Source organism: Mycetomoellerius zeteki, unplaced genomic scaffold, assembly GCF_001594055.1.
Source record: "Mycetomoellerius zeteki isolate Tzet28-1 unplaced genomic scaffold, Tzet1.0 scaffold119, whole genome shotgun sequence".
Classification (NCBI taxonomy): Eukaryota; Metazoa; Arthropoda; class Insecta; order Hymenoptera; family Formicidae; genus Mycetomoellerius; species Mycetomoellerius zeteki.
This window is the reverse complement of record NW_017256116.1, coordinates 624,148-636,216: the sequence shown is the minus strand read 5'-3', so window position 1 is coordinate 636,216 and position 12,069 is coordinate 624,148. Positions and strand designations below refer to the sequence as shown.

Below are 12,069 nucleotides of genomic sequence, written 5' to 3'. Positions count from 1 at the left end.
CCCCCCCCCCCCCTCTCTCTGTCTGTCTGTCTGTTTGTCCTTCTGTTTCTCTCTGCCTCTGCCTCCCTGCTTCTGTCTTTCTCTCTCTCCCTCCGGAAGTTCTGCCTTCTCGGAAATACAACGGGCACTCCTTCGTCCGCGTCGAGCGGCACTCCAAGGGATACACTCGAACGCGTGTTACCTCCTCGTCGATCGATGCCGACTCGAGTCGAGTCCGCGGAGTGCCACATGCACACACGATCGACTTTGTCGAGCACGAGGGCAGGCGTGTGACACCGTCACGCTTCTGACGTTTCCAGAGAGGCTTCGACCGATAGACGATTTTATTAGCTCTCGATCATGCGCTCTCTAAATATTCCGCGCGAGGTATACGCAAAAAGGTGTATCACGATCGCGCGTGTCACGTGTGGATAGAGGGAGGGGAACAGGGAGAAAGTTAAGAATAGGAAATATTTCATGTATCTTTCAACATGCTTTCATTTGTCACTCATTAATTGGCGAGGAGCGTCGGAACTATTTTTACGTTTGACACGCGTTTCCTTTGCGGATCTAATCGAGTTACTCGTACAAAATATAATCGACGTCTATTAATGTCCATCTCCCGTCGATCGACAGTTTCGATTCGCGGTAATTTCTCGCTGTATATACTTAAAGGATTGAGTCTTATCTTGAGGCGTTATTCCTGATGAGAAGACAGTCTCGTCTCTTCGGAAAGAACGATAGTTTCATGTGATATGAATTGGAATATTTATAACAAATTGAGACAATCTCGCCTTTTGCGACGGTAATTTAGAATTGTGACTTTGCTGAGAAGCGTCCGGGGAGAACTTCTCTCTAAGGTGATCGGACGTTCGAGCGTTGAAAGGAGAATTCGAAGAATGTTGGCACAAAACATCTGGTTGAAAAACCCGTTCTATTCCATTAAATGCACGCTTCTCGCGCGTCTCGGCGTCGCGTCGCGGCGGAGCGCATCGCCTGCATATATCCGCCTTTAAACGACCGCGCCGGTGCACATGAGCTCGATCGGCCCTCTTTTGTTGCACGGCAGACTTCAAAACGCTTATCGGACTATGAATAGACGCTCTGAATAGATTTTCTTTCAGCCGCTCGTTCCACGAGGCCGTATCTAGTCTACCTATGCATTACGCGTATCAATGAACGCGACGTTTTACAGTGATTCGAAAATTCTTATGTCCGTTTTGGTCATCGCGATGTTTCCTCTTCATCGACGTTTCGATCAACAATTTTCACTCCGAGGCTTTTTTTTTACATATCTTTTCTCATTCAATGTTTCGCGTTTGTAAATCCATTTTCGCAATCGACGATGTTGTTACTCGTGAAATAAACTTTTGCAATTGTACCGCGACTGTAATTTTTATCTTAGAAGAAACATTGGATATTTTAAGACGTCCTTTTGTAATCTTGAAATATCGACATTGAAAGGAATGTTTTGTTGAAAATGGAAACTAGAATTTTAATAAGTTTTTCTAGCAGATTTAACTAGAAAATTTTCTGGTTAAATTTATTATACTAAAATGCTAGTTGAGATAACCGGAATTCTGATTGATATAATCGGAATTTTCTGGTTTGTCCTTTTTCAACCAAACATTTTTTTCAGTGCAAGTGTCTGATAAAAAAAAATTCTAATCCCAGGTAGAACACGGAGTCATAATTAACATTGCTTTCCGTTTGATGACGCAAATCGACACAAGCGTCGTTTTATCCTTCTTGACATTCAGAAAGTGACAAAGATAGAACGACACTTGTGTCGACTGTGTCTCCTAAAAGGAAAGCAGCCTAAGTCATAATGGTATCACAGAACGTCATCATGACGTCATTTGATACCTAAAAATTGACTTATAAGTGACGAATGAAGTCACGATGATGTCCTCGTGACTTTTGTGTTCTACTTGGGATGTTTCTATCTAAAATATCCAATGTTTCCAATATTTTATTTTTCTATGAATTCTTCGATGAATCTTCGTCATGTTTTTCTATCTATATTTACTCCACACAACGAGAACACGTATGTTTCTTGTTCAAAATTGGATTTGAAATTCTTCTGATGATCTTCAGACTTTCCATTCGAGGAACAGCTCGAACAGATGCAGACCCTTTATAGGTCGAGATACTCTTATAACAACGTTATCACTGTACATATGTACATTTGGATGACTCAATTCTCGAGTATTCTTGTGAATATACGACACAAGATAAAGACGCTCATCGACGTTATCGGGCTTTTTTCTTCTCCGTCTACTCGACTGGCCACTCTGTCAATTTTGCATATGCTTTAAAGGCACAAACGTGTCGTGAATTATCACCTATTTAAAATTAATACATAATTTTGTTTTAAAAAGGTGCAAAGTTGCGATAAAGTAGTCTTCTATTTCTATTCTATTCTTGTGTTCAACGTCTTTTTGATAATTTCTACGTGTTAAAATTCTCTATTTAAAAAAAAAAATCATAAATATTTTCTCCGTTGCAGTGATACTATATGTTCATTATTCTTCAGTTAAGAAACATGACGAATTACTCATATTTTCATTATCTTTTATTGAAAAGTTACGCGAACAACTTATTATCCTTATCCTCTCGTTAGTTTCGAAGACAACTCAAGCAATTTCGTTTGTTTATCTTTTTTCTGTTAATCTTGTCAGAATGGTTGGATGAATAACTGGCTGCTTATCTTTTTATTACTTTCAACGTTACTTTCATCAACGAGTTATGCCAGCAAATCACTCGTCTTTTTTTCATTATTTTTTCTTGGAAAAATATGAACGAGCGATTCATTGCTCGTCTCTTCTCGCTTCGTGCAACTGGAATTCGAAGTCTCTCAAACTACTTAAATTATTCACTCGTCTTTTATATCAAATTCTTTGAATCGTACTTCCTCTGCTTATTATTTTCGTTTACATTTTTAATCAAGAGAACTTTTTACTCGCGTCTGCTCGACATACAACTGCTCTTCCAACATTTCATCAGAGGCGAGTAAGAAGTCTATTCGCCTGCTTATTAGTTTTTATATTATTTTCCAGTTTGCCATTATGCCTTCTTGAGAGAAATGTATATTTACCATCCAATTCACCTCCCTTGCTAGCCTTCCGACTGATAGTTGGCAGCCCTGGCAGGTCTGTGGAGAGCAGTCGTCACGGCGCATCAATGACGTGTCACGAGGAAACGGAAAGTATGGTGTACTTGTTGGGGGAAGAGGGGGTGTGGAAGTTTGGCTCGCTCACTCGTTCATTCGTTCGCTCACTCGCCTTGCGTCACTCTGTCGCTAATGTCGCTATCTCTTTGTGTGCGTCGTCGTCATCCACCTTGTGCATGACGGATTTCTCTCAAGGACCCTATCGGCACCGTCCAGCACCAATCGCAAAAACATCTATAGTACATTTCCGCCGTTTTTTTTTTTTAATATTTCGTGAAAGGTCGATCATTCCTCGGCGACGATTCCCGAGTCTTGTCAAACGATTGGGAAAAAAGCCTAGCGTTAATTTTTTGTTAAACGGCTGTTCGCGTAGCTCTGGTATTGATTCATCCAATTTAGTTGTCCTCTCAATTACGTGATTTGTCTTTTACTACGAATCGATAAATATTGTATTAAATTTATTATTATCATCCTTTATCAACAATACTGACATTAATACAAGTAAATAAGTATCGCCGCGTCGTATCTGTAGTATTTTTCATCGTATTTCGAGAATGTAAAACCCGGCTTTCATATCCGCTAGCAGAATTAATTGCAAATCCAGTTTTATTTGATTAATTGTGTTATTTCATTTGGCGTTATTTCATTTCAATATTAATCCGCCTAACAAGAGAGCAAATAAATTCACCCAAGTCCAGCGTAAACATCGGAACAGGAAAGTCCGCATTCGCAAAATTACTGGACGATTATTCACATCGTGGAAATACCGCGACGAGATCTTATCTTTGTTCTAAAGTGCAACGTAGATATATTTATATGTATTTTATATGATAATTATATGACAATAATTTCATCTGTACAAGTTGAACATATTTGAAAATTTTTGATATCAACGTGATATTAATATACGGAGAGAATATCGTTTAATAGCCTTAAGAAAATTGAGTACTTTTCATTTGGTGACGCAAATCGACACAAGTATCGTTCTATCTTTACTTTAGTCATTGGAATATTAGGAAAGATAGAATGATGTTTGTATCGGTTTATGTCACTAAATGGAAAACATCCATTATTTGCTTCGGAGATTAATTCTTTAAAAAGCAAAATAAAGTACCAGTTCTTTAATCCTCCGCTGATAATTTCTTTAAAAGTACATTACTCTAAAAGTACATCTTTAAAACAAATCTTTAAAAGTACCATATTTTAATTGTGAATTTAGTAAATTAAATTTGTAATAAATGATTAAGCGTAAGTTCATAATAAATATATTGTAATAAATTCGTAATAAATAACTTAAGATAAATTTGTAAAAAATAAGTGAAATACAATTTTCTATGATGGTAAAAACTCGTTAAAGCTTTAACAAGTATATAACAAGATTTTTTATTGAAAACGCTTATTACTAACGGAAGAGTCAAAATTCATGTTGTCAGCGGAGGGTTAAATATTCTATCTCTTTGCCACGCGTTGCTCATTACGTTCGTCGTCGGCATTATTAATTGTCACTGTTTGTTCAACGGTTTTTTTTTATCATTCGTTATCACGTATTTATCATTAATTGCGATGCAGTTTCTACGTTCGAACGGCGTAATTCTCGTGGCTGTAGGACATTCGAAATCATCGTTGCGGCTGATATTAGCGGTTGACTAAACAAACGATTAATACGATGAGCGCATCTCGGAAATACGCGCAGATTTTTTTTTTCGGATAAATAGCTAAATAACTGGTAATGCCGATAGAGCCGTAAATGTGCACTTCGGAATCGTATTCGTTAAAAGACGAAGAAACCAGGCTTAAAAGACGCGATAGACAAAGGCCGCGTCCTCGCTGTACACATCTCTGTTATTTAATTATCTTACGAATTCCGACACGTGTATACTCCTGTAATCCTGACCTCGTGGATTATACAGATACCGGTTGCAGCTTCTCGCATGGAATTCTTGCCTTTTCTCTCTCTCTCTCTTTCCATGTATCTCTATCGGTTAATCGTTTCTATACATTGCAATTTAACGTACGAGACATGTTTATGAAGCAGATGCAAATGAATGTCCCAAGCAAAAGATCGAAGGTCATTTTTGTAGCCCATTCGATCGCACGTGGTCGAGATTTTCGATACTCTCAACGGTGCATGGCAGACGGATTGAAAATTCGGATGGAACCACCCTGTGTATGTATCACGTGGTGAGTGCGTGACGTTTCGCGAGTCCGTCGTTTCAAAGTTCGACAACGCAAAGTCCGGCGCGTGGCAATTTTGCCGTGTCACGTTGATGAGTATTTTCGACGTTCAGATTTAGGCCAACCTTCCTTTATGTTTTTGCATCTCTCGCGTTCGGAAATTTGCTCCGTTGCATTCTAACAAGTTGATTTTTTCCCTCTTCTCTCTCTCTCTCTCTCTCTCTTTCGCTTGGTATTCAAGCTCGCGCTGATCGCTCACGGATGCGTCCGTGAGAGACCGGATATTTTCATTGCGCATTTAAGCCAGGCTACGTGTACATATGCCGTCAAGTTGAAACCAAATGTTTAGAGAATGCTATTTTCGTAAAACCCAGCCTTGCGTTTCTCGTTATACACTTAACGCTAAACGCGGCCGTCGATTTCTCTCTCGTTAACAGCGAACGCTGTTTCGACAAGTGCGAAATCTCAATTTAGATGTCAATTATATATCTGACGCGATCTCATACAGAGCTAATCGTATAAAAATTACCAATCGATCGAATTGTTAGAGCTACACTGAAAAAAAGATTGGCTGCTGCAGCAAATTAGATGGTAAAATATGGCATAGTATTTTTAATTGGCTGCAGCAGCCAATTTTTGGTTGCGTTAACCTATCTGCAATGTCAGTATAGGATTTCGATAGACTAACACAACCAAAAATTGACTGCTGCAACCAATTAAAAATGCTATGCCATATTTTACCATCTAATTTGCTGCAGCAGCCAATCTTTTTTTTCAGTGTAGACACGAATTCTTTTTATAAGTATTAATTTTATTCCTCGTACCTATTTTTTTAAATAGGTTTTCTCTATCAGTTACAAGATACCAATGTGTTACTCGTATCGTTCAACTTTCATAGTCAGCCACTTCTTACCGATCGTCCTAATGGAGGGGTTTTTGGGACACCCGGTAGAGGCGGCCGGACGGGCACGACCTCCGTCGAGCAGCCCGGCGAAGTCGTCCGACCTCGGCCGAACGACAGCGGGATCCGCGAGATGATCGGTCGAGGTGAAAGGGGGAGGGGGTTAGGAGAAGAGGGTTCATTGACCGTCTGACCATGAGCCGCGCCCCACATACGCTCCCCTTCGACGTTCCCCTCGCCCTATAGGTTTCGATCGTTTTGTTCTCGGGCGGGTAAGCAAGCAGGCGAGCAAGATCAAAGCCGTCTTCTTCCCCGGGGAAAGAAGGTCCTTGCCTCGTCCGCGTGGAAAGACCTTCCGAAGGCTACGGGGTGTCTCGAAACCATCGGATGCATTCCTCCCAACCGCGAACGCTCTTTATAATCTCGTGATACTTTTTCCTTGACAAGAGCTTCGTTTCTGATGGGAGATCGTTGTCTAATCTCGATCTAATCTAGAGTTTTACATTCATTTTTTTTTCTATCCTTATAATTTTTTACTTGAAAAGCTGTGCGCCAATTGCTGTGGTCAGTCGATTCACGAAACGTGACGTCCCGTCTGATGATTTTATCCTTGAACCACTTGATTCGAGTGCGTTAACCGTAGGACTCGCATGCGCCATTTATCGTGCGCGCAAGTAGAACCTTCTGTAAAATTGCGCTCGCATGCGCAATTACGATTGTAAACGGCACATATGGGTCACGGTAGCGATGAAAGGAATGTCCTCGAATATTATTGAACGAGTTCATTGCAACGGCACGTTGGCCGAAGCGATAAACCGTGTTTGCGATCGCTTATCTCTTTTTTAGCAAAAGAAAAAGGAAAAAAAAAGATTGTGTACGAGTTTGAGTTACATTTAAAAGTATTTAAATGCATTTCAAGTAGATTAATTCAAAAGTTAAAATTCTTGGGACATACAAACCAAATTCTCAAGCGTGAAATAATATATACTTGATATAAGTTATAATTAATATTTGTAAGCAAGACACTCACTTGAGAAAAATGTGTTGAATATTTAATTTAACGTGATTTTTACAGCTTCTTCAAGGAAGATCTGTGTGCTGTGATTTATCACTAAGGGGGCCAAAACACGCGCAACAACGGACAACCCCACAGGACCGGGGGGTGCTTCTCGTGTCTCGGGAGGAAGGTCAGGGTCCACAAAGTTACCTTGGAAGTAACGCAAAAACAAAAAAAAATACAAACGCGAGAAAGCGATTACTTATTAGATCAGCACAAATCGTTGCGTTGCTACTTGTGACACTGACATTAGAAAAATTCGATGCCTTCCAGGGACGATATTCGCTCCCTATCCACTGAGCAACGCTGGATCCCTCCTTCAACTGTTAGACGCGATGCACTCACCCCAGAAAGCCGAAATGATCTCATCTTTAGAAAGGTGCGGGGTATTCTTAACAAGCTCACACCGGAAAAATTCGCAAAGCTGAGCAACGACCTGCTCAACGTTGAGCTTAATTCCCATGTGATTCTCAAGGGTGTTATTTTCTTGGTACGTATAACAAGTGTTGTATAACGACTATTCATTATACAGATTGTAACGATTCATTGAAATACCAATTTTTCAGATCTTCGAAAAAGCACTTGATGAACCCAAGTACAGTTCTATGTACGCACGGCTGTGCAAACAGCTGTCTGACGAAGCCGCAAACTTTGAACCCCGTAAACCGATCGATGAAAGTCAAAAAGGCCAGAGCACATTCAGAGTTCTTTTACTTAACAAGTGCAAAGACGAGTTCGAAAATCGTTCAAAAGCAAGCGAGGCATTCGAGAATCAAGATGAGCTTGGTCCCGAAGAAGAAGAGCGCCGACAGGTGGCCAAGCGCAAGATGCTTGGTAACATCAAATTTATTGGGGAGCTCGGCAAATTGGGTATCGTATCGGAGCCGATTTTACATCGTTGCATCCAGCAGTTATTGGAGAAGAAAAGGCGAGGGGGATCCCGGGGGGACGCGGCGGAGGATATCGAATGCCTCTGCCAGATTATGCGTACCTGCGGCCGTATCCTTGACTCGGATAAGGGCCGCGGACTCATGGATCAATACTTCAAACGTATGAACTCTCTGGCAGAGAGTAGGGATCTTCCTCTACGCATCAAATTCATGCTGCGTGATGTGATTGAGTTACGCCGTGATGATTGGAAACCGCGCAAGGCCACAAGCACCGAAGGCCCTATGCCGATTAATCAGATCCGCAACGACAACGAGGAGCCATCGCGGGGAAACGGTTTCCACAGAGGACGAGAGGATCGCCTCGGTGCGGAGTTTTTACGAAAAATGGGACGAGGCGGATTAGACGTGGAGATGATGGGAAGTATACCATTAACTTCCCCCTCATTCGGTATGCCACCACCACCATTCAGTCCGAATGGATTCGCAGGAACTCCTGGCGTTGGTTATGGCCGCCACAACCAACGTAATCAGCCAGGAGGAGGCTACTATCCAAACCAGAGTCGTCATCAGAACAATTATGAGGGAAAACGCAACCAACCGCAACATAATTTACCGCAAAACTTTAACAACAGTGAGTAGCGATAAATTAAATGTTACCTTTTATTGACTATAATAAATAACAAATGACAATTCTTATGGACATTTGTTACTCTGTCTGTTACAGATAGCAATAAAGAACAACTTCGATTCAACAAAAATAAGATGCTGATCGGAGGACATCCAGAAGAAGTGTCTCTAAGACCCTCAGCCAATTCAATGATGTTCAAACAAACCAACATCAACTTAAACCTACCTCTCAACAATGGTAAATATTCATCCATGTCATCTTCGTTAATGAAAAATTACTACGGATCAATCATGTAGAATATATAGTGATAATTAATCGTAAAAAAATAACAGATTTGTTCCCAGGACGGGGCTCAGACATGCCTCTCTTACGTGCTACTGCTCTGAAGCCCAGCTCGCCTTTACTGCACAAAGAGACACCACCTGCTATTGTGATCAAACAAGGTCCTGTAGACAAACGGGAGAAAGCTAGGGACAGAAAAGATAAAGGACCGACACGAGAGGAAGTGTTGAAGAAGGTGAATGCCTTAATGGACGACCTCGCGTCCCACACGAATGTGCAAGACGCTCTAACAGCCTTCAAAGATCTTAAGATACCCGAACGATTCTTGCGCCATGCAATCTGCACAATGTATTCGAATACGTTAGATCGTGGAGATTCTGAACGTGAGAGCGCTGCCAAATTCGTAGCTGAATTGAAAAAAGAAAACTTGCTCACTCTGCAGCAAGTGAGCGAAGGATGGAAGGAATTAGTGGCCAGTATTTCAGAGAAGGAGAGTACCGTGCCTTTGGTAGCATCTCACGTTGCCTTGCTGACAGCTAAGGCTATAGTGGACAATTTAATTCAATTGACGGATCTCGCCTCGGAAACAGAAAACGGTCGTCATCATCCACTGTTTCTATTGACCCTACAGCAACTCCACAAAACCCAGGGCAAGGCGAGGCTTACGCAAATCTTCAACGACAGCAAAGTGGATCTTATTAGCCAACTGCCAGAAGCGGAAAAGACGAAGGAACGTTTGGGTGAGATCTTGGAAGATCGGGAATTGACTTTCCTCTATCCTCTTCTCAGAATCCAGGGTGACATGTGGCGTCAATTAGAAGCTGATCCGGCGCCTAATGCTCTTTACAAATGGATCAAGGAGAAGCTGGATCCCCAACACCATTCTGATCCCGCATTCATTAACGCCATGATGAATGTACTTTTCAAGTATATCACTGGGGTTAGTGAAACTTATTGAACATATTTATTTTACTCTTAAGATTATTTCATTTTACACGACAAAATTATTATACATTTTTTACAATTATACACAATTATTAATAAAATTAGAATCTTTCAATTTGTAAAATTTTAACATTTTTTTTATCTATATATAATAGGAGACAACATTAGCGCCCGGTGTTGATCCGACCGTAAATCCAGACAAACAACTGCAAGAGAAGGAAAGTGCGTTACTGCAGAAATATGCACGCTTTATTCGCACATTCCTGACTACCATCGACTCACAAGTTACGGCTCTTCATGCGCTTCAAGTGTTTTGCTTCTCGCACAATTTTCCGAAAGGGCTGCTGCTACGATGGTTCATAGCACTCTACAACCTTGAAGTTATCGAAGAGGAAGCATACCACAAATGGAGAGACACCGTTACCGATGCTTATCCGGGCAAGGGCAAGGCATTATTCCAGGTAAATGTGCAATTATTACGGTTATTAGACATCGGTTACTATATAGAAAATAATACATTTTTATTTAAGAGCTTGCTACAGTTGAATCTAATAGTGTTTAGATGAATCTTAATTCTGGATCTACATCTAGTTCTCATTCGATACTATAATCCGGTGCTGGGATTTACTTGCACATTCAACCGATCGGCATTTAGGCTGCGCGCTGATTGGTGAAGTAAGGGGTAGGAACAAAGCTGAAAATCGACCGAAATGTGCAAGTAAATCCCAGCATTGCTATAATCACATTATTAAGAACAGCATATTTTGGTAATTGGTATGTCAATTTTCACCAAATTCGAGCTTCTCGAGAATTAAGATTAAATAGCAAATACGTTGTTTATTATTTTATTCCAATATCTTCATAAAGTTTATTTAATCGAATAATTTAAATTGAACGATTTAAAATTTTCTGTCATTTATAGGTAAATTCCTGGTTAACATGGCTTGCTGAAGCATCAGAGGAAGAAGAGGAAGACGACGAGGATGAGAAGAATTAATCGCAAGAGCCTCGAGAGCATTATTCAGACTATCTATGATTTGGAATAGAGTTTTACTATCTATATCGCTGAATCACAGGAAGTGTTTCAGTTTTACTAATTGAGTTATCACCATCCAGAATTGCAAACATCTTGTTAGTCTGTCTCAAGCCCTCACGCGTGGTTGGAAAAAGAACGGACTTTACAATCATGTCTGAAAGGAATAAGATAGTTTGTAGTCAACGAGTGGTCATACGACAGACGTTTCAAGCAAGACGTTTTAGAATCTTTTTTTAGATAATTAAATATCGGTATAATTTATAAAATATAATATTGGGCCAGCAGAAATAATCAAGATACTACGCCACTGTATGGTCATGGTGCAGAAAACAAAAAAAGAAAAAGCACGAGACAAATTAATCTGGTCATTCTTGTGTTATCCGAGTTTTTGTCTAGTATTGTGCATGTGTCACGTTTTGTAAGTATCCTTTTTGTTCGCGGCAATAAGTGGAGTCGTTTTGTTATCTCTGTGTACCAAGCATTACATTTATTACGAGGAATTATTACTATGATTATTAATATTATTATTAATTATACATAATTGATTATTATCAATAACCGAAATATATCTACATCTTTCTAATGAAGACTAAAAAAGAAAAAAAAATATGTCAAAATTAATCAGAAGCAAAGGGCCGACAGTAGTGTACGTAAACAGTGAAGCACTTTTCTTTTCGGAACAGGAACGAAATTCTTTTATATATATATATAGATTGCAGTTTAGAATACATCAAGTACAAGCGTTATTATCCCTAAATTAAAACAGAAATGAGAAAAAAAATGAGCAACACCGTTTGCCCGTGTATCTACTTGCTGCGCCATTTGATTCTAATAAGTACTAATTAATTACAGTTATAATAACAACCAGCAGCCAACATCACATCCATTTAACGTAATAATTAGCGAACACTAGTGACACGACTAAAACTCGTATTTAAAAGGAAAAAAAGAATAAAATATGCCTTGGTGTAATTTATTACAGATGGCCCTCTGGTTGTTACGTT

At 40.0% G+C, this 12,069-nt stretch overlaps 1 protein-coding gene across 6 annotated transcripts in view; it reads left to right on the top strand.

Moving 5' to 3' along the window:
* The window catches only part of NAT1 (N-acetyltransferase 1), a 13,704-nt gene extending 1,867 nt beyond the window's left edge, over window positions 1-11,837 (top strand). The window contains exons 1-7 of one of the 6 annotated variants that reach the window (XM_018459726.1): window positions 5,174-5,318; window positions 7,303-7,774; window positions 7,851-8,805; window positions 8,899-9,039; window positions 9,135-10,024; window positions 10,185-10,490; window positions 10,952-11,026. In XM_018459726.1, coding sequence (XP_018315228.1) covers window positions 7,547-7,774; window positions 7,851-8,805; window positions 8,899-9,039; window positions 9,135-10,024; window positions 10,185-10,490; window positions 10,952-11,026 — 2,595 coding nt within the window. In that variant the 5' untranslated portion in view covers window positions 5,174-5,318; window positions 7,303-7,546. Of the gene's footprint in view, window positions 1-5,173; window positions 5,319-7,302; window positions 7,775-7,850; window positions 8,806-8,898; window positions 9,040-9,134; window positions 10,025-10,184; window positions 10,491-10,951 lie in introns of those variants that run through there. The other 5 variants (XM_018459749.1, XM_018459743.1, XM_018459717.1 and 2 more) reach the window with 5 other exon arrangements.
* Window positions 11,838-12,069: the final 232 nt, after the last annotated feature.